At 42.0% G+C, this 26116-nt stretch overlaps 2 protein-coding genes across 6 annotated transcripts in view; one reads left to right on the top strand and one right to left on the bottom strand.

Annotated features, from left to right (window-relative positions):
• LOC131585372 (uncharacterized) overlaps window positions 1-19156 on the top strand; it is a 32105-nt gene extending 12949 nt beyond the window's left edge. Inside the window, exons 2-7 of the mRNA XM_058851497.1 lie at window positions 4838-5823; window positions 9878-9929; window positions 10030-10132; window positions 11366-11529; window positions 15297-15542; window positions 16174-19156. Coding sequence (XP_058707480.1) covers window positions 4838-5823; window positions 9878-9929; window positions 10030-10132; window positions 11366-11529; window positions 15297-15542; window positions 16174-16911 — 2289 coding nt within the window. The 3' untranslated portion in view covers window positions 16912-19156. The remainder of the gene's footprint in view (window positions 1-4837; window positions 5824-9877; window positions 9930-10029; window positions 10133-11365; window positions 11530-15296; window positions 15543-16173) is intronic.
• CHFR (checkpoint with forkhead and ring finger domains) overlaps window positions 14389-26116 on the bottom strand; it is a 29648-nt gene continuing 17920 nt past the window's right edge. Inside the window, exons 18-20 of one of the 5 annotated variants that reach the window (XR_009278934.1) lie at window positions 25140-25296; window positions 14798-14933; window positions 14389-14708 (exon numbers count right to left, since the gene is read on the bottom strand). Coding sequence is in view for 3 of the 5 variants with exons in the window: in XM_058851501.1 (XP_058707484.1) it covers window positions 25254-25296 (43 nt within the window). In the remaining 2 variants the exon portion in view is untranslated. Of the gene's footprint in view, window positions 14709-14797; window positions 14934-22386; window positions 25297-26116 lie in introns of those variants that run through there. The other 4 variants (XR_009278935.1, XM_058851501.1, XM_058851498.1 and 1 more) reach the window with 4 other exon arrangements.

Genomic DNA, 26116 nt, shown 5'->3' with positions numbered 1-26116 from the left:
TTTCATTCTGACTCTGGGTACACACCACAAGAACTTGCTATTCCTTAGGTATTTTATAAATGAAAACAAGCTACGTTGGACAAGTCTCAAGCCAGAGAATCTGAGATCGTGCTCACAGAGGAATATCAAACATCAAGACAGGATGTCCTCTTTCCCTTTCTTTGAAATAAATACACTTCAAAAATAAACAGTCTTTGGGATGCAAGTGCGACAGTGTCCTCTAGGATGTTGCAACCAGCAGCTTCTCATGACCAGCAATAACATGAATGAAGAAAAAGAAACAAAATCTAAGAACATGGGCTGAGGATTTCCCGACCCAGGGCCTTGCATCACTTTGTTTCCAGTTCTCTTCAGCGGGGCTTGTCTCTTTACAAGCTGAACCACATGGCCATGACACCTTCTCTTACCAGCGACACGTCACAGCATCCTCCCACGTTCCCTCTGGGTTCCCAGCATCACCTCAGGCCAGCAGCACTTCTCTTCTGGAGGGAGGACAGAGAAGCTTGAGAAACCCAGCCATGCCTGCTCCCTGTGGTTCAGGCAGAGGCTGGTACCCATCACTGAAGAGGCCGTGGGCCAGCTAGAGGCTGCCACAACTTGCCATTCATGGCTTTTTGCAAGACCCCTGCAGGTTTTGAGTGTGGGGTTGCTCTGAGCTGCTGAAAGAACTTGTCCTGTCCTGGCAAAGTGAGGAGCTTGCTTCTGAGCTTGCCTCTGGTCCAGCCTGGTGCCTTCTGTGGCGCTAATTGTGACTAAAGGGTGATAATTATACTATTAAATTAAATTAATCTTGTAGGGAGTGGGATTCCCTTAGAATGTGTTGATTCCCTGACAGTGTTCCTGCAGGAAGAGTGCAGAGGCTCCAGGCCTACATTTGTAGGTGTTGTGTGAGTGGAGAGCAGAGTTAAGAGTTCTATTACTCAGACGATGATAACTACTCTTCCCCGTGCATAGTCTTGGGTGGGCCTTGTGGTGAAATCCCATCTGGCCAAAACAATAATTTTCTCCTTTTTATGCATGGGAATTCTGCTTTTCATCAGTGCCTCCTGCTTCTCAAGAGGTCTTTGATGTACAGAAGAATCCATTTTGAAGCAATGACACCCTGGCTTTGTGCTGCACCCCTGTACAATACAGCAGGGGCTTCTCTTTCTTTGGGAGCTGGTGCTCCTCAGGAAGCAGCCGCTGGTGTCTGTGGTGAGATTCCTGAACAATGGCCTGCAGTCACTTCTGGCCACATCTGTTCCTACCCAACACAGCTTTATGTGTAAGAAAAACTCCCTACAGCTGCATCACACGTGGGTTTGCTGCAGCCATGCTCCTCAGAGGGCAGCAGAGCATTCTCAGCACCATCAGAGCACCACTTCCACAATCACTTTTGAGGGACAAGCACAAGGTCCTCCTTGTACTCCTTAGCCCTGTGTTTCCTGGTGCAGAAGCTTTATAACTCCTTACACATGTGTATCTTAAATAGCTCAAAGCTGATGTCAATATTAACTTCTCCAAACACCAGCACAGGAGGAGGTAAGTACATGACAATGGGGCATTTTTTAGTAATGGCACAAGATTTAAGCTTTTGAGTGGGCTGTGTAGTGTGAAAAGGGGAAATGCAACATCTTGTCATGTTCTGAAATAGCCAACCATTGTGTCTGTGGCCAAGCAGCAGTAACTGAGATTTGAGTTACTTCTAAACATACTAAATGCAGTTCCCCTGTTATCCCAAAACAGAAAGCAGATAGGATTTGTCTGACCACGATGGACTGGAGATTCAGTTCAACACAACTGTCGGAAACATTTGGAACCTCTGGCCAGAGAGGAAAGTACTGAAAAGCAGACAAACAGGACTGGTAATCTGGTTCTCCCTGCTCATAATTCACCTAATTGGTGTGGGCATATATCAGGTGTTGTTTTTAAAAAGACAACAACCTATCATTTGCAAAGATTAAAAATGTGCCTTTTTTTTTTTTGCCTGCATCTGTCAAAAGCCCACAAGCCTATAGCTTGCTGCAGAAGGGAACATCTGTGTCTAATTGGCAAAACTCAGGGTTCATAATGGGTGATTCAAATGAACAAAACCATTTTGTCATTCATTCAGTTGGGGATTATAAACTAATCAGAAATCCTTCCCCCTCCCTTTCCCTCAGATCTGTCTTGCATTTCCTGTCCCTTGTGGGTTTTTTTCCCTGATCTCAGAGCAAGTCTTGAATCTTTTTGGTCTCACAAGCTGTAATAAATGAACAATTCTCCCACTGCCATGACCTTTCAGCCATATTTCAGGAATTCACACATTGCATTTCCCCCTCTGCCCAGGTTTGGGGGTGCAGGGCAGCTCTTGGGGTTTTTATTGTAGCCAGCTGGTGGCTCAAGAGGCACCTTTCATCTGAGACTCCTTGGATGTACACAGAACGTGCAAGATATTCCTCCTCAAATGATGACAATTTGACAGATCCGAGTGAAAGTGAAGGCAGGAAAGGGAGCTTATCCTGAGAGCAGGGGGGAGGGATTTGGGGGGGCTGCATTCCCCATTCAGCACTCGGTGATGAATCCCACAGGAGCCGCTGATCCGGTGGCTGCAGCTCTCGGGTGTTAACAGAGTCTCCTGGTAGTAGAGGAGGGGCTGTGAACGCCTCCAAGCGCCTTCTCAGCGTCTGAAAAAAGGCAACTGGATCAGTTCACATATTCCTCAAAACAAAATCTCAGCCCTCAATCACTGCTAATTTAAGGAGGCTTGAGCCAATCTGTGATCCTCCCACATCCAGGAGTGCCACCCTGCGAGAGCAGCAGTTCTGGTGCACATTCTGCCTCCTAAACTGGGCACATATGTTAGTGCAAAAGTTAGGTGGTGTTTACTGTTTCTTGCTATGCAAATATCTTGTTTAAAAGTGAGCTCAGAAGATTAGTGTGGAACAAAGGCAAGACTGTACCATTATGCTGGGATGAAGGGAAGGAATACAAGAGAAAAAAGAGAAAATCCCTCTATTCTTCTTCCAAGTGTAAGAGGCATCCTCTCCCTGAGGAAAGAGGAGCATATTCACAAGTTTTCAGTAAAATACAAGTGGCAACAAATGTATCTATAATTCTGATGTGAAGTAGTAAATGGATCTAACTGTTAGGACCTGTAGCCTCTTAAACTGATATCAAGTTTTGCTTGTTTCCCCTGGATTTTTACCATAAATTAACAAATCCAGACTGAACCCCAACATTTTACCCCCTGGAGAAAAGATCAGCAAATTTCCATTAATATGTTTTCATTTTACATGTGGTACTCTAAGGCATTAGACAGAGAATAATATGTGTGTGGCAATGAATGTGGTTTCTTTTCCACTTGAGACTTCCAGCCATAGTCCAGCCCAGGTGCCTTAAATGAGCAGCCTGCAGCTTATTCCACTATAATTAACATAAGCTTTGATTTAGATGACACTTTTACAAGTCAAATATTGGATTCCAAGTTGAATACAGAACACAGTTTCCACCCACGTTACTGTTTTGGTCCTTTTCTGTGGTCATCCTGCATCCACCCTGAAATCCCCCAGAATATGAGCAGCACCTGCTGGAAAACAAACGTTGTGCCTCACAGAACAGGTCTGGAGTTTTATTTCTATTCAGGAGCTTTTAACATTTGGCGTTGCATTTTTTTTCTTTCCATTTCAATATGAGCCAAGGGGAGGGAGCAAGAGAAAAAAAAAAAAAGGAGTATTTTGATCTTTGTGGCTTTCTATGGACTTCATAAGCTTTGTTTGTTCTCCTGCCAAGTTCCTTTGTGTTTAAATAGATAACAGACCAAGACGACTAATCATTTCCAATAAAAAACCACACCAAACCCAAAGCATTCCCTTTCTTTTCCAATTAATGCTTGTAAACCCATGCTCCTAGACAGAGCTTGTGACCTAAGCACTTCTGGTTTTGTTTTCTTTTCTTTCCCTTTTCAAAAACAATTGCCTAAGGCATAGACTGGGCTCTGTGCTCTGCAAATTTATGAAAGAATATTGAAAAAAGTCTCTGAGAGAGGCTTTGGGAGAAGGTAGTTGTAAATATGATGTGCAAAAGCAGCCTCATGCACCTTTAGAAAAGCACAGAATGGTGGTTACTGCCACCATTTATGGACTTCCTTCCTCCTTGGAGGCTGGAGGCTATTTGTGGAGAGGGAAGAAATAGCAGGTTCACATGGAACTGTCGCTGTGTTATGTAAAATGTATGTTGGTTGCTGGTTTACTGGTGAGAGCTGGTATCTGCTGTCACTATTTTGAGAGGCTTTGCACTTGAAAAAGAGAATTTGCCCAATCAAAGCAGATACATTTTTTTGAAGTAAATAAGGCTGAATGTCCTTGAAACAGAAGATGAGTTGGTTGGATGAATCATGGGTGATCATCAATGCAAAGGTTCTTTTTTACATGAAAATGTTTTTGTAATGAAAATAACACAGAGTTTTAAATGCTGTGACACATTTTTCCTTTAGCTTCTTAAGATTTTTCTCACACAACCAACTGTTTAGGGCAACACATTTGTGTGGTCAAAAAGTTGTATGTTTGCCAACAGCACAAATTATCAGTAGTAGGAAGTGAGAATTATGTGAATTACTTATGTGGGTTATATTTCTCTTGGAGGTTGGCCACGCAATATACACTTCCATAGTCTCTAAGAGTGGCTTCCCATATCAGATCGATGCTCCACAGAAGTAAGAGCTAAAACTTGCACAAGCTTAATGAATTCCCCTGTCTTGACAGCATCTTAAACCAGACTCTGAAGGGAAAGAAAAGAGCCAGAACTTCCACTGGTCTGGCAGACTGCATCCTGGGTATAATCTATGGCAAGATGTAAGATTCTTTGTTTTATTTCCCAGGTGTATTACTCCTGTGGTGCAGTGGTGGAATCAATGGAAAGAGGCCTGATTTTGTCACCAGGTTTTCCAAACAACTATTACCCAGGGACACACTGCGTCTGGCAGTTTTTCATTCCCATGAGAACCCATCTCATCTTGGAAATATTTGACTTTGACATTTTTGAGAGCTCTAGTGAAACTCCAACCCCCTGGGATGGCTTTACAGCCCCTGCTACAACAGAAAATAAGGACATGCCTTCTCTTGAGGAAAATGTGGAATTTGCTGTCCACACCACAAAATCCTCTCTCGGGGCCTCGCCATCAAAGGTGGCTCAGAATCTGAGCAGCACCAGAGACCAGTCAAAGGACCTTGCTGGTCACCTGAGTGAACTTCCAGGGACCATCTCAAAAAAAGATGAAGCCAAACAAGCATCTGAAGAAAACCAGTGGAAGCAGATGAAGGAACCCAAAGCAATTACCAAGGAGGAACTGCCATTCCCTGTGGCTGGTAGTGTCTCAATGCAGAGGCAAAACACAAGTGGCCTGGAAAGAGGAGAGGATTTGGAAGGGAAGATCTTGTTTGCCCACCTGGCTGCTAGTGAGAGAAATGAAGTCACAGTAGAAAGCTGGACTCTTCCCTCAACAGCATTGCCCTTGGAAATCTCCTCCAGCCCTCAGTCAGCAGTGGATGTCTGTCCCCATGATGTATTATATGTTTCTGATCTCATCACATTTTCCTCTCGCTTCTGCGGCCCAAATTCCCCTGTAAACAAGACCATGGTCTTTGGTTCATCTCTGGAAATGGTTGAGGTTATTATGGAGCTGATCACCACCACGGACCGGGGCCGAGGCTTTGCGATGCTGTTCGAGTACAGGAACATCACTGACCCCAGCACTGTGGATGCTGTGAGGCAGGAGAGGAAGGAGAACATGATGATGCTGGCAATTGTAACAGGGATCGTTGTTTTTGCTCTTGCTTTGCTCTCTGCCCTCTGTGTAGCTTGCAGGTAAGGTGGTGCACACCAGAGCCTTGGAAGCATGAGATATTATCCACAGGGAAAAGACCAGATGAGAGTTATATTTCAGAAGAGAGTTACGTTTTCTTTGCTGTGCTAACTCCTGCTGTCCTCCAAGTGTGGTAAAGTGGGTATGGAGGAAGTCAGTGCCACTCACTGCTCCTGCCCTAGGCTCCTCAGTTTTCTTTCCTACAGCTCCTCTACCTCAGATTTCTTTCCTTTTTCCTGCATAAATACCTGAACAGTCAGGACTTTCCTGGGAATTTTTAGTTTCAGTAGTAGTGGTGCCTTTGAACATCAGCTTCTGGCTGATGGACAAAATCAGGACAGAAAGATCATCCTTCCCTGAGTCTCCTGAGTGGGCTGAGCGACAGTCACTGCATCTTTTCCCACAGTTTGGCTCTAACTAACCATCACTAGCACTCTGCAGAAAAGTAAATAACCAAAGTATTACCACGTAGAATTAAGATTTAAAAATATTTTCCCATCTGTAGCATATTTTATCCAAGAGACTGTGCAGACATTTTAAATCCAATGCATTCAGTATGTTAAGAAGTCATCTGCACATCCCTTTGATGCTGAGGAAGAGCCCAGAGCCATGTTGCAGTACCTCTCATTGTTTCCAAATGCAATCCAAAATGATCCAGTCAAGTGAGCTGGTGGTCAGGCTGGGTTGTGGATTTCCAGGTCCTGATGCTAACTAGTTAAAGGCTAAAACCAGACAGTTACACAAGCATGCCTCTCCAGTCAATTGCTTCTCCTTTATATATTTCTTTTCTCTATATCTATCCTAGGAACACTTCTCCGCCCCCCAGCATATGTTTGCATTTTCTAACTTCCTAGTGAAAACATTTTTGTAGAAACAGTGATTTATTTCTCTCCCTTCCAACAAATTCAAAACAGAGCCCATGCTCCCCAGGTTTTTGTAAAAATAAACACCGTTTTTCAAATGTTTTGACTTCAATGGCAACATCAGGTAAACTGAAACAAACAGTGCCCCTTGCAGGGCTCTACTCTGGTGGATGGGTATCAGCAGGAGGAGCATTCATTTCCCAGAGCCATCACACAGCTGCTCTGGTTTCTCCCTTCCTGCATCCCCTGCCTCATCCAGTGTGCATCATCCAACCCCAGAGGTCTCAGGACTGCCCAGACAGCCCTCGCCACTGGGGCTGGTTTGAGCAACTTGCTTTTCCTTGTCCTTATGGGGGCTGCATTTTAGCTCTGGCTGAATAAACACGAAATGCAGGCCAGTCACGCTGGGCACCAGAAAACATGGGCACAGTGGTGAAGCTTAAATATCATCTCTGTTGCTCCATATATAGAAATTCCTGCTTTCAGGGTCTGAGCTTTTTGTAGCTGTAAGAGTTAAACTTGCATGTACTACATCTAACTAACCTTTTTGTTTTTAAAGAGCTTGCAGAACACTAATTTAGACATTTTTTTTGCTAGCTCTAAAGGAAAAAGTCTGGTGGAAAATGTCTTCCAGATACCAAATACTTTATTTTTATATCCTTGCCAATCTTCAAAAGAGACAGAAACAGGCTCCCTTTGCTATGGCAGCAGTCTGGGCTGATACACATGTTGAGTAGGCTGTTCTTGCTCCAATACCCCTATTTAATTTCACTGTAACGATCCATGAAGCAGAGTTATTATTCAACCCAAAAAGTACACTGGCAATCTGAGGCTCCACTGGCTGAGGTTTCCTCTGCAAAGCCTGTTTAGAAAGTCAGGCCATGCTTCTCACATTCACAGTTTGGCGTTTTGCTTGTCAGATGTTTACAAAATAATGTTCTGCTCTTGCTGACCAACAGAAAAAAAAAAAGCCCACAGGATTTCAGCCCCACACACCAATGTTTGTGTGTTCTGGTCACTGGGAATACATCCTACCAGGGGTCCTATGGCACAGGATTAGGCTTGTTTCTTTTAACACTGGCATTTATGCCTCTTCATTACTCTACAACTCTTTTTTTATTATTTTTTTAAAACGATATCTATACCTTAGCCAGCTATTGACTGAATGTAAATAGAGACTAGCCCTACTCCTTTAGCCTCTTGACAGGGTGTTTACTCTCCCAGCCTCCTGTATTCTCTGCATGCTGTTCTTGGGAAGCCTTGATTACACCACTTTATTTTTTGTCAGACTTCACAGCATTTAAGTGACACCAGGTGGAAGTGATGATCTGTGCTGAGTTATCTCACCTGTGTTGTCTTTTCTCCCTCTTTACTGTGGGAACTGCTTTGGTCTCTGGCTCCAGCACCACTGGCACTGGTTGGAGCTTGCTCACACCTCACAGCTGTGGGTTTTTAATGCAGCTCAGAATAAGACTGCTGAGGCCATTAAGCACTAAGCATTAAACTTCTTTTAGATTGAGCCCATCGAGCTCTATTTTATGCTCCTTGTCCTAAATAGGGGCTTGAAATCAGGTGTCAAATGTGTATTAGCTGCAGTCTGTTCTCACTGCAGAAAATGTCAGGGTAGCACAGGGTGGGCTGAGGGGGGAAATGATGGTGCTTTACCAGTGCAGCACACTCAGAACTGGGACCAGCCCCCCGAGGCCCAGGGACACTCTGCTGGCTGGACTGGGCACTGCAGAGGATGCCAAGAAAAACCTGGAAGCTCTTGGCCTTGTAAACTTGCCTTCCACTTTCTTTTCTCTTCATACTTTATTTATTCCTCTGGTACCAGGTTTAGCCGTTGATTTTTTTTTTTTTTTTTTTCTTCCATTTCTGTCTGCTGCTCTTGCTCAGCTAAAAGTAGCAGGCTCTGCCTTGCCAGGAGTAGAAATGGCCTGGGAAGGGCTTGGCACCCACTGCCACTCCAGTGCACCAAGTCATCAGCAGTATCTGCTCAGGCTCATTGCATTGAGCAGGGCAAAGCTCTCTGGGGAAACTCCAAGTCTCTGCCACACTGCAGCTTTTGTTTGCTACTTGGGGAGGGAATGAAAGCTTCAGTTGTTAGTTGGCCAATACTTCTAATTACTTTTGGCCATGAAGCCTGGCTCGAGTAATGGGGGATTTTTTATTTTCTTTCCCAAGCCCCAGGAACAACAGATATGTCCACCTTATTTAATTTTAAACCTGTCCCATGCAATCAAACTTTTGCTGTATGGTTGCAACCCATGAATTGCAACTGCACTTTATGTCTGCATAGCCTCCCAACCCTTGAGTGCCCAGTGACTCCATCAAGCCTTCAGTGTTGCCATCTCTCCACACCCAAGCTGCCCTGCCAGTCACTTCTTGCTGCCCATCCATCACCTGGGGGTGAGAATGTGCTTTTGCAATAATCTGGGTTGTATCCCATCAGTCAGTGCCTAATGCTTCCCCATGTCTGCACTGTCCCCTGGAGAACCATTGGGCACAGACTACATTGTTTCAGTCATTATCACATCCACCAGTGCCAGCCTTTCTTTGTGATATCTTTACGTCTTATTCACCCAAAAGTTTATAACCCTAGTTGTTTTGTAATGTCAATTTTAACAAAAACATGAAAAAAAATGCTAAGGACATGCATGTATCCCCCTTCAGCCAAGGGGCACATTCATCCCATCATCATCTGCCACAGCACTGCCTTTTAGTGAAATAGTCACACAAATGAACAGCATCGGATGCTCTCTGCTTGCTAAATATAACCCAGTATGCAGAATTAGCTATGCAGATGAAATATTCTGTCTAGCAGGATAAGAAGGATGTCACTGCCCAGACTGAAGGATCTCAGTCCTGCTATTCAGTTACTGATGTGAAAGAGCAGCTGTCAGGGGGGAGCCTGGTGGGATTTGGCAGAGGTCTGAGCTCTGTTCCTGCTTTTGCAGTGAGCATGGGAAGAAGATGACAGGTTCTTCTCTTCTCAGCTGACTTTCCACCACATGAGCATATAATTTTCTCCCCTTGTTTACAGGCCTTGCTGCCTTGAGTCTTGGCAAGTATTTTGGATGCTCATAACCTGCTGGGTTCCCCTCGCAGGATGAGCAGAGCCGAGAACTTTCCTGCTGTGGATCTTTAACTCACTCGAGGGCTTGTTGTTGTTGTTGCTGTCTCTCCTTTTCAGGCAGAGAACGTGCCCCAAAAGGAGCTCATCCAACGCATGCAGTGACCAGGAGGTTAGTGCTAATGGCTTCAGCAATTTCTGTTTCTCTCTTTCATGTTGGCTGTTGCACTGTTTATCTGACGATGTTTACTGGGGCATGTTCTGAGTTGTAGAACAGGATCCAGAACTCCACTGTCGATATCAATGAGCTCCAGCTGGTGGTGCCAAGTCGGGAGAATGAAAACAACAACCACTCTGTGAGCCGGGAGCAGGCGGGTAAGTGCGGGGCATCGGCCGGAGCAGGTCGGGGCACCCCGGAGCCCTGGGCCAGTTCATCAGATAGTTTCTTCCCTGCAGCTCTCGTCACTGTCTCGCCCATGCACAGCTGGAGAGCTACTCCACAGCAGAAAGCCTTTGTTGTGGGGCTGTCCTTTGCTGCTCCCCCCTCCCTGGTAGGGTAATTCCCCTGGCAAGGAGCTCACACAAGCACAGCTCCAGCACGCTGCCAACACAAGCTGTCACAGCACATGGCATTGCAGAGACACTGGGTTAGCAGAGCAAACGCGTTGGGTTCAGGCTGCTACAAACAACTTACACGGATCCATAAACTGTGAAAGAGTTTCACCTGCCCCAGCTTAACTTTGTCCAGAAAGGATGGGGTTTACAATGCTCAAATTGTCTTTGGCCAACTCCAGCTCCCAGAGCTCAGTTTCTGTGGATCTATATGGATGGAGGTGCTTTGGGTGACATTTACCTCAGTGTTCTTCCAGAAAAAAGCATCCCAGCCAAGCTGCAGAGAATGTCACAGCATATGAACTGTCCCACTGCCCCTTCTGGTTAGTGGAGGCCAACAGGGAGCGACTTTATGCGGTGTTGTGACACACCATCAGTTTCCCCATGAACCATCAGCCACTACACACTCAACTCTCACAAGGGCATTTCCATAAAAAGTTAATTCTGTGCTCCCAGCCATGACTGCTTCCCATCTCCTTCTTGAGGTTGTGGCCAGAGTTCTCCTTGCCTGGACCAGATGACAAGCCTTGGGGACACATGCAGACACACACCCCCTCCATGGCCCTCCAGGAGCATCAGGCTGCCTGTAGAAGCAGCTTCACTGGGGTTTAACAAAAAACTACAGCTCCCAATATTAACATGTATGAGTAAATAAAAATAAATAATGATTTGAGCAAGTCTGCAAGTTTCTGATCTGCAGCACATCCTCATGTGATTAACACAAGGAATTTCAGCTCATGTCTGTTTTTATTAGAAAGCAGACCAAAGAGCATTTCTCCTCTCCTTTTTTTTTTTTTTTTTAAAGCTTGCACTTTCAGGAGAGCAAACGGTTGACTTGAATTTTGCTCTGGCTGGTGCAACAACCAGCCAAAGCCCATTCTGGAGTGTCTGGGGAGGGAGGGAGGGAGGGAGGGAGGAGGGCTTGTCACGGAGGAGTTGGTAACAGATGTTTTGGACTCTTGCAAGCAGTCTTTATTGATTTTCTTCCTTTCCCAGTCACTTCCTGCAGAGGCAGCACGGAACGGTCTCCTCAGGACACTGACCCAGATGTGCCCTCCTCCATCTCTGCAGTGACCACTGAGACTGGGAGTGATGAAGTGTTTATCATTTCTGCTGGACCTGGGACCAGTGGGCTGAGCTTTACCACCTACAGGATACAGGTACATTCCCCAGCACCTCTAGCAAGCAGGATGTCCCTCTTGTCATACCTGTCCATTTATGCCTAATGCCCACTTAGGCAGGCAATTCTCCTACCCCTCAAGCTGAGCTGTCATCAAATGATGTGGGCAGTGACCCCCTGAGCCAGTATCTTCCCAGCTTTGGGAAGAGCAAATGCAGAACCCTACCTCACCTCTGCTAGCAAATAATGGAGATGTTTGCCAGCGGGCAGTAGGACCAACATGCAGAAGTGTTAATTGGCAAAGCTAATGTTGCATGAAAATTACCACCTGTAGCAACTGAAAGACCCAGGAGTCAGACCTACTCCTGCCCACCACTCCAAGTGATCAGGGAAGTTACTCAGTTCCTCAGCTTGGCAGAAAGTGTCTCACCAAGCTGATGTGAAAATTAACAGTTTAGGCTCCAAAAAAATCAATTATTTCAAGTGAAAGCACTGAGGGCCTCACAAATTCAAACAGAAACCTGAATTGATTCAGCAGGTTCTCTCTTATTTTAGCTCTTTTCCCCAGACTCCTGGTCCTTTATTTGTTTAGGAACAGATGATGGCTCAGAAGCCTCAGGTCTGGCTGTCACCTCTTCAACCTCGAGTGAGTGCAGACAGAGCACATTCATTACTAATGTCTGCTAAAGCTTTCCCAGGTCAATACTGTCTTCTCCAGTGCCCTCTCTCTTTTTCCCACAAGAGGATAAACAACCAGCACAAGGAACTCACATGCCCAGGACAGGCTGTGCAATACTTCTGTCACAGTTTAAAAAACAAAAGCATTCTGTATCCCTGCACTTGATTAGGAAATTAGCCAGGAGGCCAGGCTGGTCAGGCTTTTGCTACGCTGCTGTAGGACACGTGCTGGGCTTTTCCTACAGCTGGCCACCCTGATGAACAGAAAGGGGGAAAGAATGGTAAACAGCTCTGGAGCCCTCCCCTGCCTGAACATTACCTTCTGTGGGGCAGGGCACTGGGAGCTGTAGCCAGACTGGGCACCCTTGAACAAACATCTTCTCCCTGCAGTTCTTTCCAGTGCAGAGAGCTTTACCTGGTGGCAGCCCCACACACATCCAGCTTCTAGGCGGGAGGGAAAACCATTTTCCTGCCCCTTTTCCCCACTTTAGTCAAAAGGAACAATTTCTATTCTGACATTGCTTCTGCAAGCAATCTTCAGAGGGTATTTATACATTAAAAAAAATATAAATAAAGGAGTGTTAAAGCAGTGAAAAGTTTTAAGAAAACCCAAAGAATTAAACATGTTATTTAGTTTGCGAGCATCTCCTCAGTGATGTCCATGCAAGCACACAAGTGAGGCAATACTCCCTAACAAATTCCTCAAGGAACAGAAAACCAAGCCTGGCAGCACGGCAGGGCCTTTTTCAAAGCCCTGGGCCTTTCTTTCCCCACAGCTGAAGACCATCCTCTCCAGGGGGGTGGAAACTGAGCCCAGCAGACTAATTACAAACCTGCACTCAAAGGGGTTCTCATCAGGCCACTTGATATCGAGGGTTCCTGATGTTAGACGTGTTTACAGTTGAATTTTTAGATGTGTATTTTTAGGGTGTGAAATGCTGCTGGCCAGCCAGGCACAAGCCTCACGGAGGAGATGGTGCATGGCTCTGTGGCCCAGCACTAGGCAGTGGGATGAGAGATCTGCTGGAGCATAGCCCGTTCCTTGGCAGGAGCTAAGCAGTTATTCCCATGTGAAAACATGTGTGAAATCCTGAGCCTTCACAGTACAGTAAATAATGCCAGCAGACTCACCTCACGCTAAATGCTTGACTAGAATTTGTCAAGTTATAAGGAGCTTTCATTAAAAAAGTTATCTTGATCTTTTCCCTGAGGAATTGTGTCTGGCTGCTTGGTCCTTGAGTGTGAGCCTCAGCTCTGCTGGGCCTGAGCCAGTGATTAACTGGATCTTGCTCTGCAGCTTTTAAAACCTATTTGAAGATACCAGTTCTGTGTTATGAGTAGGGAGAGCAAAAAACCCCTCTGTTTGTGAGTGGCATGAGGAAATGGAGGGTGGGATGGCTTTTGGGGAGAATCCAGGTATCCTCCAATAGAGTCGTGGCTTTCTAAATCCCCTCTGGTTTAAGGCATCAGTCACCCTTTGGTTAATTTATGACCAAGATCTCAGACTTCTGATCAGACACTGAAAATTTCAGATGCAAAGGTTTGAGTAAAGAATATGATTGTGGAAGTTTAACAAACATTTCTTGCCAAAACATTTTCAAAATCTAGAAAATACATTATTCATCTTCTCAGTTACTTCCAGTGTATCTATCTCAAAACCAGTGGCTAATTTTTATGTCAGTTTGGAGGTATTTATAATATTAGAATAAAAAATCCTAAGACAGCCTGAAAGGGCCACTGAGAAGACAGCCAGCTTAAAAATTTATAAATAAAGATTGTCCCTTTAATAAAATCTTAGACTAGGAACTTAATATTGAAACAAACTTATCCAGAGCCTAATGCCTCTCTTGGCTTCCTACTGAGTTTCTTTTTCTGATCTAGTGCTAATTTCTTGCCTCTCTGCCCATCCATTTCCAATATGACACATTCACTAAATAGTTTCTTTGATTTGCAGAAACTTGGGAGATTCAGTTTCTCAGAAATAACAAATTACATGTTTCTGGTTTCTCAGGATTTTTAAATCCAGGACACTGTGGGATTTATTTCAGACACTCTTTAAAGGACTATGTAAACTTTGGGAATGTGGATTTTGCATTCTTCTCATGACAACCATATTCGCACAGCTGAAAATTAAAAATATGTATAGAGTTGTGTAACAGGAGGCTTAAATAACAGGTGAAGTATTAGTAAGAATGAAAGGAGATTCACAGGAATGTCAAGGATTCTCTTAACTTTTCTGGCTCTAAGCTCATAACAATATTAAGTATAAAAATTGTGATTTCAAATGCAACATCAGAACTTACGATGTATGGAAGAGATGCTTGTCTATACCCATGTCTGATCAACTCTGCTCATACACAGGGCTGGTGACAGCAGTTTAATGTAGTCTCACCTTCCGATGATGCCAATTTTGCGCCTGTCTGGATGTCTTGTTCTACTCCTAAAGCATGTTGTCCACCCGAAGAGCATTTTTTATGTGAAATGCAACTCTCCTTGGCTCCAATCCAGTTCTTGTGCTTCTTGTTCTATTCAGGACAGACACTGAGAACAGATTATTTCCTTTCTCTTTATTTTTCATTATTTTTATTTTTTAATTCTTCCCTATCCCTAGGATAAAGAGCACCACTTACGTCATTTTTTTCTCCCAAACTGTGCATTTTTGAGACTTCTGATTCTCTTCTTGCTTGCTTCTGGATTTCTTTCAGCAGGCTCCATCCCCCTTAAGTTTTATTTCCCCAGACAGACACACCTGGAGCCTTCCAAGAGCTAAACAGAGTGGAAGAATTCTGTTTTACACAGCGAAGTTTATGACTCTGATCTATCAAATACTTCCAGTAAAATTAAGCTGTAGATATTTCATATATTTAAGTGAGAGTTGTAAGACTGTATCTTATGTAGCTGAAATTTCCCACTTCAGCTTTAAACCTGAAACTGGGGAAGCAAGGTAAAACTTTCCTCCAGGGAAGCCAGCAAGCTTCAGGCAGCACACTGGAAGAAGAATGAGGAGAAGTTGCATCCTCTGAGAATGCTGGATCAATCAGTCTCTTGCATTAACAGCCTGTTTTCAAAGTGTTTTTAAAATGTTCTGATGAAAGATGCCTGTAAATGATTTTCATTTACTCTTTTCAGGACAAAAACCTGAAAAGAAGTGTCACAAGCCCGGCCTCTGTGTCTGACTGGCTGAGCTCGCACCCCACGGCTGCAGGGGCAGATGCTGCTGAGAAGGGGAATGTGCAGCTGGAGAATCCCTGTCCCAGGCAGCGCACGTGGAGCGCCCGCACCTTCCACGACTTCCTGGCTCCAATACCACAGCTACAGAAAAAATGGTGTAGCTGGAGCACCAACAGCCCCTTCACAAAGCTGGTTGACAGCAGTGTAAGTCTTGCAGGGAGGGGAGGATATTGGGGTCTCAGTTCCAGTATTTCCCACTGTTCACTGATGGCACATGTTTTCCCCTTGGACAGTGCCTCACCTCTCTGTCCTGCAGGGCAAACACATCTCAGTCCACCTTCCTTGGTGTACAGCCTAATTATATGTCTCTGGCCTAATTATACTGTGAATTTAGCCAGGCTTTCCTAAAATATTAAGCAGCTGTATTTTCCAGCAGTTGGCACCTGGTTAAGAAATTATTGCCAGACCAGAAGAACATTAAAAAATGCCTCCAGACAAGATTATCTCATTGAGTGTTCTGACATGTGCTTTTTTTCTCCCTGGTTATGCCTTGAATTTATTAACATTTATTTATTATTATTGCACTGCAAGGAATCCGTAGGTGTGGCAGAGATATCTGGGTCTCATTGACTGTAGTCATCAAACCAACAGCTTGTTACAAAACTAATAAAGGAAGTTTCTTTCTTTTTAAGGTAATAACATAGGTTTTTCCTAAATAATGCGTCTTACCACTAAAATAACCAGGAATTTTAACTTTCAATTCTCTTGGGATCAATGTTTCCAGAAAGAGATGCTTTTTATGGCATGTCTACTAATTTGGTACTATTTTGTGCAGGGCTTTTCTACAGCTGCAAGATCCCAAGCTGTGCCAACCAGAAAGGTAATCTCAGCCACTGAGATAGAGGGAGCATCAGAGACTGTTTACTCTGATTCATCTGCCAGTAATGCCTCATACCCCCTCACTCTGTCTGCACAGAGGCAGCGGAAGTTAACCTCCTGCAATTTGAAGAAATCCAGATTTGGGAACCCTTATTTTGGATTTTTAGCCAGTTCCCCTGACACCAAACATGTAAGGTCCTTGGATCCCTCAAGACATCTAGGGGCAGCATCTCCAGTTAACAGCCAAAGCCCCAAAAATCTTCTAGAGAGCTCCAACCCACTGAAAATCAACTTGGTCAACGGTTCAAAAACAAAGGAGCTTATGGCAGAAACAGATAAAAACAAACCAGTTTTTGTTATTTCTGAAGAAGGGGATGATCAGCAGCCTCTGGTCTTGGCAGAACACCTGAGTCAGTGTGGAGATCACCTGTCAGAGCAAAATGCTGTGTATGCTCTGGCCCTGCCAGAGAAACAGCCAGTGGTTCCAACTGCAGAGGGGAACAGCTCTGCCACCTTCACATCAAGTCTTCCCCTTTGGGCAAAATCCCCCACTTCATACAAAGGTCACGGGAAGGCCCCCAGCTCCTCCAGGGACCAGCAGAGCTCAGCAGGTGGAGATGCCAACACTACTGAGACCTCACAGAACTGCGACACCCCTGCTGCTCCTATGCTGTGCCAAGCTTCAGTCCAGTGATGTCCTCAGAAAGATTGAAACATCTGTTCCCAAACCTAGAGGGAACAGGGACAAGAGCAGAGCAGAAGCTGTGCCGGGCAGTTGAGTGTGGCAGTCACATGTGGCAGCTTTGTTGAGAGCAGTCTTTCCTTCCCGCATGTAGGGACTGAGATTACAAAGATACAAACCACAGCACAGCACAAATGCCATCTCCCCTTATGCTCACTAACCTTATCTCTTTTCTCCTGCATGAGATTTGGATGTAGTTTGTACAAGAAAGCATCCTCTGAAAAGGTACTTCAGACTGCAGAAACCCTTTTCTGGGATGGGAATGAAAGTAACCTGGGGCAGTCACACCATGGTTTATATCTGAACTGTAAATCAGTCCCCTGTCCCTGTGGTATCACTTGAGTCTTTCTGTTGGGAGCTCTGAGTTAACTTCTGTTTATAGCTCTGCCTGTACAATCCAAGCCTTGCCAAGTCAAGGGTAAGAATTAAATCATGCATGTTTGCATACAGTTTTGTAAACTTCATTTTAAGTATTTCATATCTTCTGCAGTCTAGCACAAAGCTTACCAAGTATTAGCAACTCTAATATTAAAGAACAAGATTATCTCATCTCCTCTTTAGAGAAGTGTACAGACAAGCTGAGCAACCCAATACCAGATGCTTGTTCAATTAAAGTCTGATGTAGCTTTATCTTTGTTAGGTCTACATAGGCTTAGAACACCTCAGTTCACTGCATTAAATGACTCCTCATGGCAACAGGAGCATGTGTACAAAAACACTGAAATACTAGGAATAGTCTTCACCATCCAACACTTGGATATTTGCAGCTGCTCTGATCCTATATCCACCAGCTATTTATTGCTGGTAACGCACACTGACTAGAGAACTATTCCATTTCCTTTAGCAGGCAAGACTTGAAAGACAGAATTAAGGTGGGGCAAACTTTGAGAGTTCACTTTCTTTAGAAATTAACTGTATGTGGCTGTGCCTCCCTGAGTACAAATCCAGGGCATTCAATGGAACACTAAACCAAAGGGAAGCCTTCTAGTCCTATTGCCTTTAATAACCCCATCAGTATTTTAATTGCCTCCTGGTGATATTTTCCTATCTTTGCAAGAGACTCCTGCATGTTTATCCTACAATTCAGAACTATTTTTCTTAAATATAAAAATTCCCTCTGAAGCTGCATTTTGCAGCTGAGACAGCACATTGTTTTAAAGCAATAGTATGTCATGAAACAGGTGTCAGAAAGAAATCATCTGCACAAGTCTTCCCCTGTATTAGCTGCAGTGTGCATCCAGTTATCTTAATCCTTCTCTGTGAAGGCATTTAAGACTGATTCCTGAAATATTTAACTGAATTATTTATGATTTCACCTGCTATTATAGCTTCCATTTGCCACCTATTAATGTCTGAGATATGCAACACAAGACTATAGGTTTTGCCTTATATTTTCTCTGTATGTTTACATGTCTACCTAGACATAGAAGCCGTGCAGCTGGTAGCAGTGGAAGCAAAACCACATTTGCCCTTTAGCAGTTGACTCAACCATGAACAGCAAACAAGTCTCTGCATTTATTATTTCCAGACTGTGTTGAGTAGTTTTGAAGTGCCAAAGTCTGGCTCCGTGTTGGTTGGTTCTTTTTTGGTGGGTATTTTTGTTGTTGTTTTAAATTAATGCTACTTGATTCAAAGGGAAGAGTTAATATATTTATGATTTTAAAAGTATTTAGAAGTCTTCAGCACTCTAACAATAACTTCCATTGCATTAAATTAATATACATCATAATTCAATGTTCTGTTACTTATTACATTTCTAAAGGTTGAAATACTAAAATCTACTTTTGGAAAGTACTTGTGTTCAATTATTGACAATAGCTACATTTGAAGGGCTGGAAAAAGTGGCTTTTTCAATAAAAGCATGTTTAACTACTCATTTCTATGGTGTAACAACACTTCATTTGTTTTGCTGAAAGTCTGAGCTGTGCCTCAGAGCACCAGGATAACGAGTGGGGTACCGCAGTGGTGGTAGAAGAGCAGAAAAGCAAACTTCTTTTTCCATCCTTCCCAATTTCTCCGAGACTGAAGATGAGGTGGTTGTTTACACCGACCTCCTCCGCTACCTGTTGTGTAACCAAAGAACAGACTTTGCTAACCAGGTTTGTCTAACTGCTGCCAGAGGAGGTTTCTGTGGGAGTTTGTGTTTCCTTTCAGATCCTGCTGCCTGAACACTCTTCCATCATTGCCTGCTGCAGCAGCATATGGCCAATTATTCACGGGACTGCACCTGACACCCTGGCTGCAGCACGGACTATATACATACACATTTATATATATATATATATATATATATATATACACACACACACATATGTGGTGAGACAGGCCCTGCTCCTGATGAACATGCAATATTGAACAGTGCTGTTTATTATCAGAACAGAGGTGGCTGATTTACCAACTATTTAAAGGTGATGCCTTCTGGCACTAGCTGATACCGAAGCCCAATGCCTGCAAGGTGGGTGGTGCAGGTACCCAGGGGAGACTTAAGTTCCTGACCTGCCTTTTGAAGTTTTTTTATTTGATTAGGACATTTTTGGGTTTTTTTTCTTTTTAGGCAGATCACTAAAATAAACTGATAGCAAGGTATTTGTGTTTTATTTTGTACCTTCAAAGAATGTATAAAATATTTTCTTCTTCTTACAGCTAAAGCAAGTGTTTTGAAGTTCTCATATTTTCTTTTTTTTATTCCCCCAGAACACAAACAGCTTCTACCCAAACTCTTCAAAAAAGTCACAGTGCAGAGTTAAGAAATTCTGAAAGCTCTAGGTGGAATAAAGCCCTTTAATACTCCCAGCTGTAAATATTGACTAGGATTAGTTTTTAAATAGTATTACTTATGGCATTTATTTTGTTCCTAACAGCTATTATTACTTTGGAGAGCTATGCTGCCACTTTTAATGACAGAAAACCTCATGCCTCATGCATGGGCTTGGATTCAGTTTCACTCTTGTGCAGTGCAGGTTTTGCTGCACAATTCTGTGTTCTGTAACCAAGCAGCAAATGTGATAAGCACTCCAAACACTGCTGAAGAGGGGGAAAAAATCCTTCCAATCACAATTGATGGGGGGAAAATGTCAAAAAAATCATTATGGAGATAGCAAAGAAAAGTATTCTTTTCAACAAAACTGAGTAATATTCACCTTTTTTCTTTTTAAAATGAATTATTCTGGAATATACTAGTCAAACCTTCTAGCCAATGTGCTAGGTAGACTAAATAGGACAAAAATATGTGAATATTCCCTGTTTTTTCACTGTACAAACAGAGCTTCAAAATAAAAGCTTGAAACTATACAAGCTGACAAGAATCTGGTGTGCTGAGGTTCTTACTGTCAGGTACTTAAACTGGTTGGGAATGGAAGCTCAAACAGAAAACAACAGATTTAACATCCAGGTAATGCATCCAAACTTGGAAGATTCAGAATAACATTTAGCAAGAAAAACCCACTTCTAACTTAGTAGCAAAACAAGAACTGAGGTTTCCTTTCAGAAATCTAACTTTTTGTTAAGAGGAGTAGGGCACAAAGCTTTCTACTCAGAAGTGTTTTGTTGGGTTTTTTCCTTCAGGAGGGCGGCATGTGAGCCCAAAACACATTTGACTCAAACAGTCCAGTCAGTAGATTTTATTCTAAACAATTAAAGATTGATTTGGATTGCAAGGGAAAAGAAAAGGTAAGTTCTAAGCCAACACTTACCTAATGAAAGCAAGTGAAACTCAGCAGCACCAAAAAGAATACCCAACAGAGACTAAATACAGCTTCAACATATATTCATGGTCTGTCTAGAAATGTCTTTGATGTTAAACCTCATATGGCACACTTAGCATTTTTTATAATTCATTTCCTATGGAAACTAATGAGCTTAAGGGTGAAATTACCTCATTGAAAGTCAAAATGGAAGTGTGAAGAAAAGAAGGATGACCTGGAAAGCAGATTTAGAAGCAATCTTTGCATATTAAGCATTGCTGTGGGAAATAGTATAATTAGTTTTCTTCAGAACTTATTCCTTGGAATTGTGTAAGTGGTATTTCAGCTCCCAAACATCATGCAGAAAGAATGTTAGATAAAGTAGGTGGAAAAAATGCAAAATCCTCACATGTTCTTCTTAAAATCAAGATTTTTTTTCCTAACTTTCAGTGACCGCTAACTTATTTTTAAGAGGGCAAACCATAAAAAAAAAAGGCTCCTTTCCAGCAGACTTCTAAGGGGCCATAAGAACCCAAATTTCCAGAGCATAATTTGGAATAAGCATTCACTTCCCAAATTCCTAACTCCTTTTACTTGAATCAACTTATTTCCCTAAGCTCTTGCTGCAGGCTAAGCCATCCACCTTACACAATTCTACTGAAGACTAGAAATTGATACCAAATGCATGTATTTTGTTTGCTGGATGAAAGAGCTAACGATTAACCTTGGACTGTCAAATACCAAGTTTTTCCTATTAAATAAAATGAAAACAGTTTCAGAGTTTAAGCAGAAATTCTCCTGTAGAGTTCAAGTACCTGAGCCACTCCGAGGGCTCTAGGAGCTGCCAGTGGCCATACATTTGTTCCTTCTCAGTCACAGCAACATTTTTCTTTATTCTTTATGAAGAAAGTTCTTGGAAGAGCTTTGGTTGTGCTAGACCTTATCTTCAATAGTGTATAAATCCCAAATCAGTAGCTTCCTCAAACTAAATTAGTTACAAATCATTTGTTGACATAATGAAGTATAAAACATTTAAACCCACCACTGCAAGTGCAGGGCCAGCCAAAATTAACAGTTTTAAAGGCTACCAGCTCATCTTTCTGGTACACAGAACAACACAGTGTTTTCACTTCTACAATACTTAACCTGAGTTTGAGTTTCACTTAAATTTAGTCTGACAGCTGGTTTAAGAACAGCAACATAGATTAGCTTCAACATTGAAGGGTATCCAGCTTCAAGTATGGGAATGGCAGCACCACAAAAATCCTGGGATGCTAAACTGTAACTTGAAGCTTAACAGCTCTGGCATCACTGTCTTCTACCTCAGATACAACAGGGTGCAGGCAAGCCCTCCTATTTACTCAGCAAGGCTAAAGTTCTGTTCAGAACATGTCGTATTAACAGTAGTCATTTGAAACCCTGTAATTTATGCAAATTAAATTATAGTAAAGGTGAACACAGTATTACAGTAATTTCATCTAGGCTGCTGTTAAATGAGGTGGTAAAATACTTGTCACTTCGGTGTTTATAGTGTTGCAAGAAACTAAAATGGTAACTGCTTTTTGAAAAGTAGCAATCTTTTTAATTTGTTAGCATCTCAAAGCCCTCTTACTTCTATTTAGTCTCTTGCTTATATCATTTATTATACATCCTGTAGAGATACTGATGATACTTTGCAGGATCATCTGACTCTTTTAAGGAAGTTTAAGAATGACTCATGTAAAAATTCATGTAATTTTCAGTCACTACAATTTCAGAGATGGTATTTGCTTGTAAAATCTCAACATTCAAATAATTAACAGCTTGACCAAGTATTAGTACATGTTGCATTCACCCATTTCTGTGGTGAGAGTTCATGCCACAGAAGAAACACAGACAGCTTCATTAGCTTTTTCTTTTTTTTTTAATTAATAACTTCTTAGTTCAGGAAAAAAATAAACCACAAAAGAGAACTGGAAGAACTACTCTCCACCTTCTTTATAAAAGAACTTTTTTCAAAGAGAGAGACTATATACCTTGTTCACCACTATGTCAAATCCTATCATAATCACCTTGGTTTCCACATCTATTCTACCACACTTCATGCTCAGCTTCCAAACATCTCTTATAAAGGAGGTGGGGATGTGCTTTAGACAGGTTAAAAATATGCTGCACCTTTACAGTATTTAAACAATTACACCAAGCATAGTTCATACATTTATCACATTAACTATCACCTGGTAACCATACATTTAAAAAAGGTCTAATGTAGAGTATGTAATACCCATGACAGATACTCTTACTTACTTAAGAGCATATAAAGATCAGGATTTATTCACCCTCCCCATCTGCAAGTCAATTTCTGATCTCTTCCTGGTACAATATAAATGACAAAAAAATCCCTTCATTCCATTGCACTACCGCAACCCTATATGCATAGAAAGGCAGATTAATTACCTGTGACAGGGAAAAGGAAGAGGGGTTTAAAAAAAGAATTTGAAGAACATCAGCTGCACAGGTACTTTAGATGTTAAGTACATGAGTTCTGCTGTTTGGGTTTTTTCTCCCAATTTTTTTTTTTTTTCTTATGGCCACACAATACACCCCTACACAAACATAACTTGAGTAAATGCAAGTTACTCCTGATCAACAAAACAACTTCAGCACAAGAGGCTTGAACACCAGCACAGAGATAAGGCTGTGCTGAAAGCCCATCTGGGGTGTGGGAGTGGTGAATGAGAATGTAAAGCACATTTCTGCATATAATGTGCAAAGGCTTGATCTCCACAACGGCACTCAATTTGCTACATGCACAGCCAGAGATGAAAATGAGATCAAAACCAGCTGGGAATGGTTGTCCTGAGAAGATATAATAACCATTAAAAAATCTAAACATAAAATACAAATACAGAAGCAACAGAACATCGTTAATAATACTAAAAGACAGAAACACGCTTTTGTTGTTAAAAGAAGCTTCAAGTAATATTCCAGATCCAATTTCAATCCTACTCACAGGAGAAAATGCCCAGAGATTAGGAAGAGAAGTCCACACCAAAGTGTATTTTTAATAGCATAAGGGCATGGTCAACAGACCCATCCTTGCAACAGCTATTTTCAAAAATAAAGAATCTAAACAGAAAGACATCATTCTAATTAGCATTCATATTAAGCTGTGCATTACTGGAAATAGTTGTTTCATTCACTGCAACCAGTAGACACGATGTGCTGCATCATTTGTGCTCCATTATATCACAAGATACTGTGTGTACACTTTTTAACACCCAAGTATAAACCCTGCTCATAAAATAAGGCGTACTTAAAAACAACATGGTCTCTACAGAGGTAACTTTGTATGCTTTCTTCTCATTCTGCTTCACTCTTCCAGGTATGATGAAAACAAAATTGGTCCCAGTCGAGGTTTGTCAACAGTAGCAACCAGATTATGATGAAACAGATTAGATCATACCAATTTGCAGGGAAGGGGGAAAGTTTGGATTTCTTTATTTTTAATGACACTTAGGACATTTCCTGAATGAGTTCTGCAGAAGGCATGAAAATAAAATCTACATTTCCTATGTTAGTGACACCAGTGTGCCCCTTCATGATCCCTATCTCTATCCCTAACCAGAAATGTTTCCATATTGCTACAATTTGTCCAAACTCACTTATTTTCTGTAAGATTGTTCCTCTCAGTAAAGCTGCTAGATTCTGTTCTAAATGATAGCTTTTTCTACATTTTCACCAGTGGTATGCATGCTAGAGAACAGCTGCATTGCAGAGGTACATATTTAGCACATGGTATCAAACCAGAAAAGAAATACAAAAAAGATGAACCAGTGTGTCTTACTGGCTGCTCTATGTCAAAAGCACTGTTTGGTCTTCTGATATAAAACACTATAGAAGTAATATTAGCAGAAGTCTGTTCTGCTTCAAGTATTACCCCAACTTTAAATGTGATGAACTTCAACTTTCTGTGCAATTCTTTTTGTAATTTCACGTGAATAAAAACATCAACATGTCTAAACTAAGAAAGGAAACTGTACTACCTCGACTGTAACACTGCACATACGGTAGAAGCTTTAAGTTGAAACAGCTGTTTATTGGATGGATTTTTTAAAAAGGAATATTAATGTGGTTTCTAGCCCAAATGCAATGGGTAGCAACAAAATATTGGACTACCGCAAAATGCAGTTACAAATATACACTGACAATTTCCTTCTTAAATATTAATGGCTCTTGAAATACCCATCAGATACTTTTACAAAACTTCTCTATTTTAAGTCTAACAATTTTTCTTAGTTTCTTCACAAGTAGTGCAAATACACTCCTTATTCTTAGGTCATCCCAAGATATGGCTGGTTTTTGTGAGTGTGATTTGTGTTCTTCACTGAAGTGATACAGGGACACTGCAGTCATGAGTATGGAATGCAATGCTTGCTGGACCACCTTGGAGAAAAATCTACCTTATTCATGTACAGCTGTAAAATTCTACAAATTAAAAATTTCACATCAGCTTACCTGATGCAAAAGTTAATGATTCCCTGCTATGGGGGAACTGAGCAATCCCCTGAAACTTTAAACTGTACAAGCAGTGTAACAGGTTTTTGTCCCCTCTCTACAGACTACAAGTTTTCAGTTCTTGAATCGTGTTTGCTCACAAATGTGATTGAATTTCCTAAAATAAAGAAAAACATAAGAGTATTAAAATGTAATAGAGTTCTCAGAAGTAAGGCAACAAAAGCAAGTCAGCATCTTTCACCAGGTATTTTAAATGTTAAACAGTGTAAAGCAGACCATTTACACACTAAAATCTCTTTCAGAACCTGTTTAGATCGTACTTTACTGCCATTTTACATGTAACAGGATTTTCAACATCTCTCCTGTCTAACCCTCGTTAGTTTTATTATGCACACAGAAAACCTGTTATTAAAAAGCATTCCTCTATACTTCTGCATACTTCAAACCCAGAAGGCAATTAAAACAGGAATCGGTGAATTAATTTTCCCCTGCAAGATATTAGGAACTTTTAGTAGACAGCATTACACAAGTCATTAAGAACTAGAATGAACCAGGCTAATTATACATTTCAACATAAACACATTCAGTGGCTTAGAATCTTCTGGAAAGAAAAAGTTTATCTCAGCCTGTATTATGTAAGTTTTATGGGTATGGCAAACCTGTCTTCATGGATTAAACAAAAAACACAATTTAGTACCAAGCACTTTTTCCCCACTTTTCAAAGACATTTCACTGTTCATTCCTTGTTTTTCTCTTGCTTGGGCCACGTGGTCCCTGACAAACAACTGAAACAGAAGTTGGGGTGTTGAGTGTGTCACTACATGTGGAGGAAATGGTGCAAAGGAGACCCTCAATTTCCCCCTTAGCTGGATTAGATCAAAGATCAGAAAAACCCTGCTCACATAATCTAACTATTTAGCAGAACAATTTAGCTCAATTGCAAAAAATAAAAAATTATCTGGATATAAAGGAGTGGA

The sequence above is a fragment of the Poecile atricapillus genome, chromosome 16 (genome assembly GCF_030490865.1).
Source record: "Poecile atricapillus isolate bPoeAtr1 chromosome 16, bPoeAtr1.hap1, whole genome shotgun sequence".
In the NCBI taxonomy this organism is placed as follows: Eukaryota; Metazoa; Chordata; class Aves; order Passeriformes; family Paridae; genus Poecile; species Poecile atricapillus.
The sequence above is the reverse complement of the archived record's forward strand: the minus strand, read 5'-3'. Positions and strand labels throughout refer to the sequence as shown.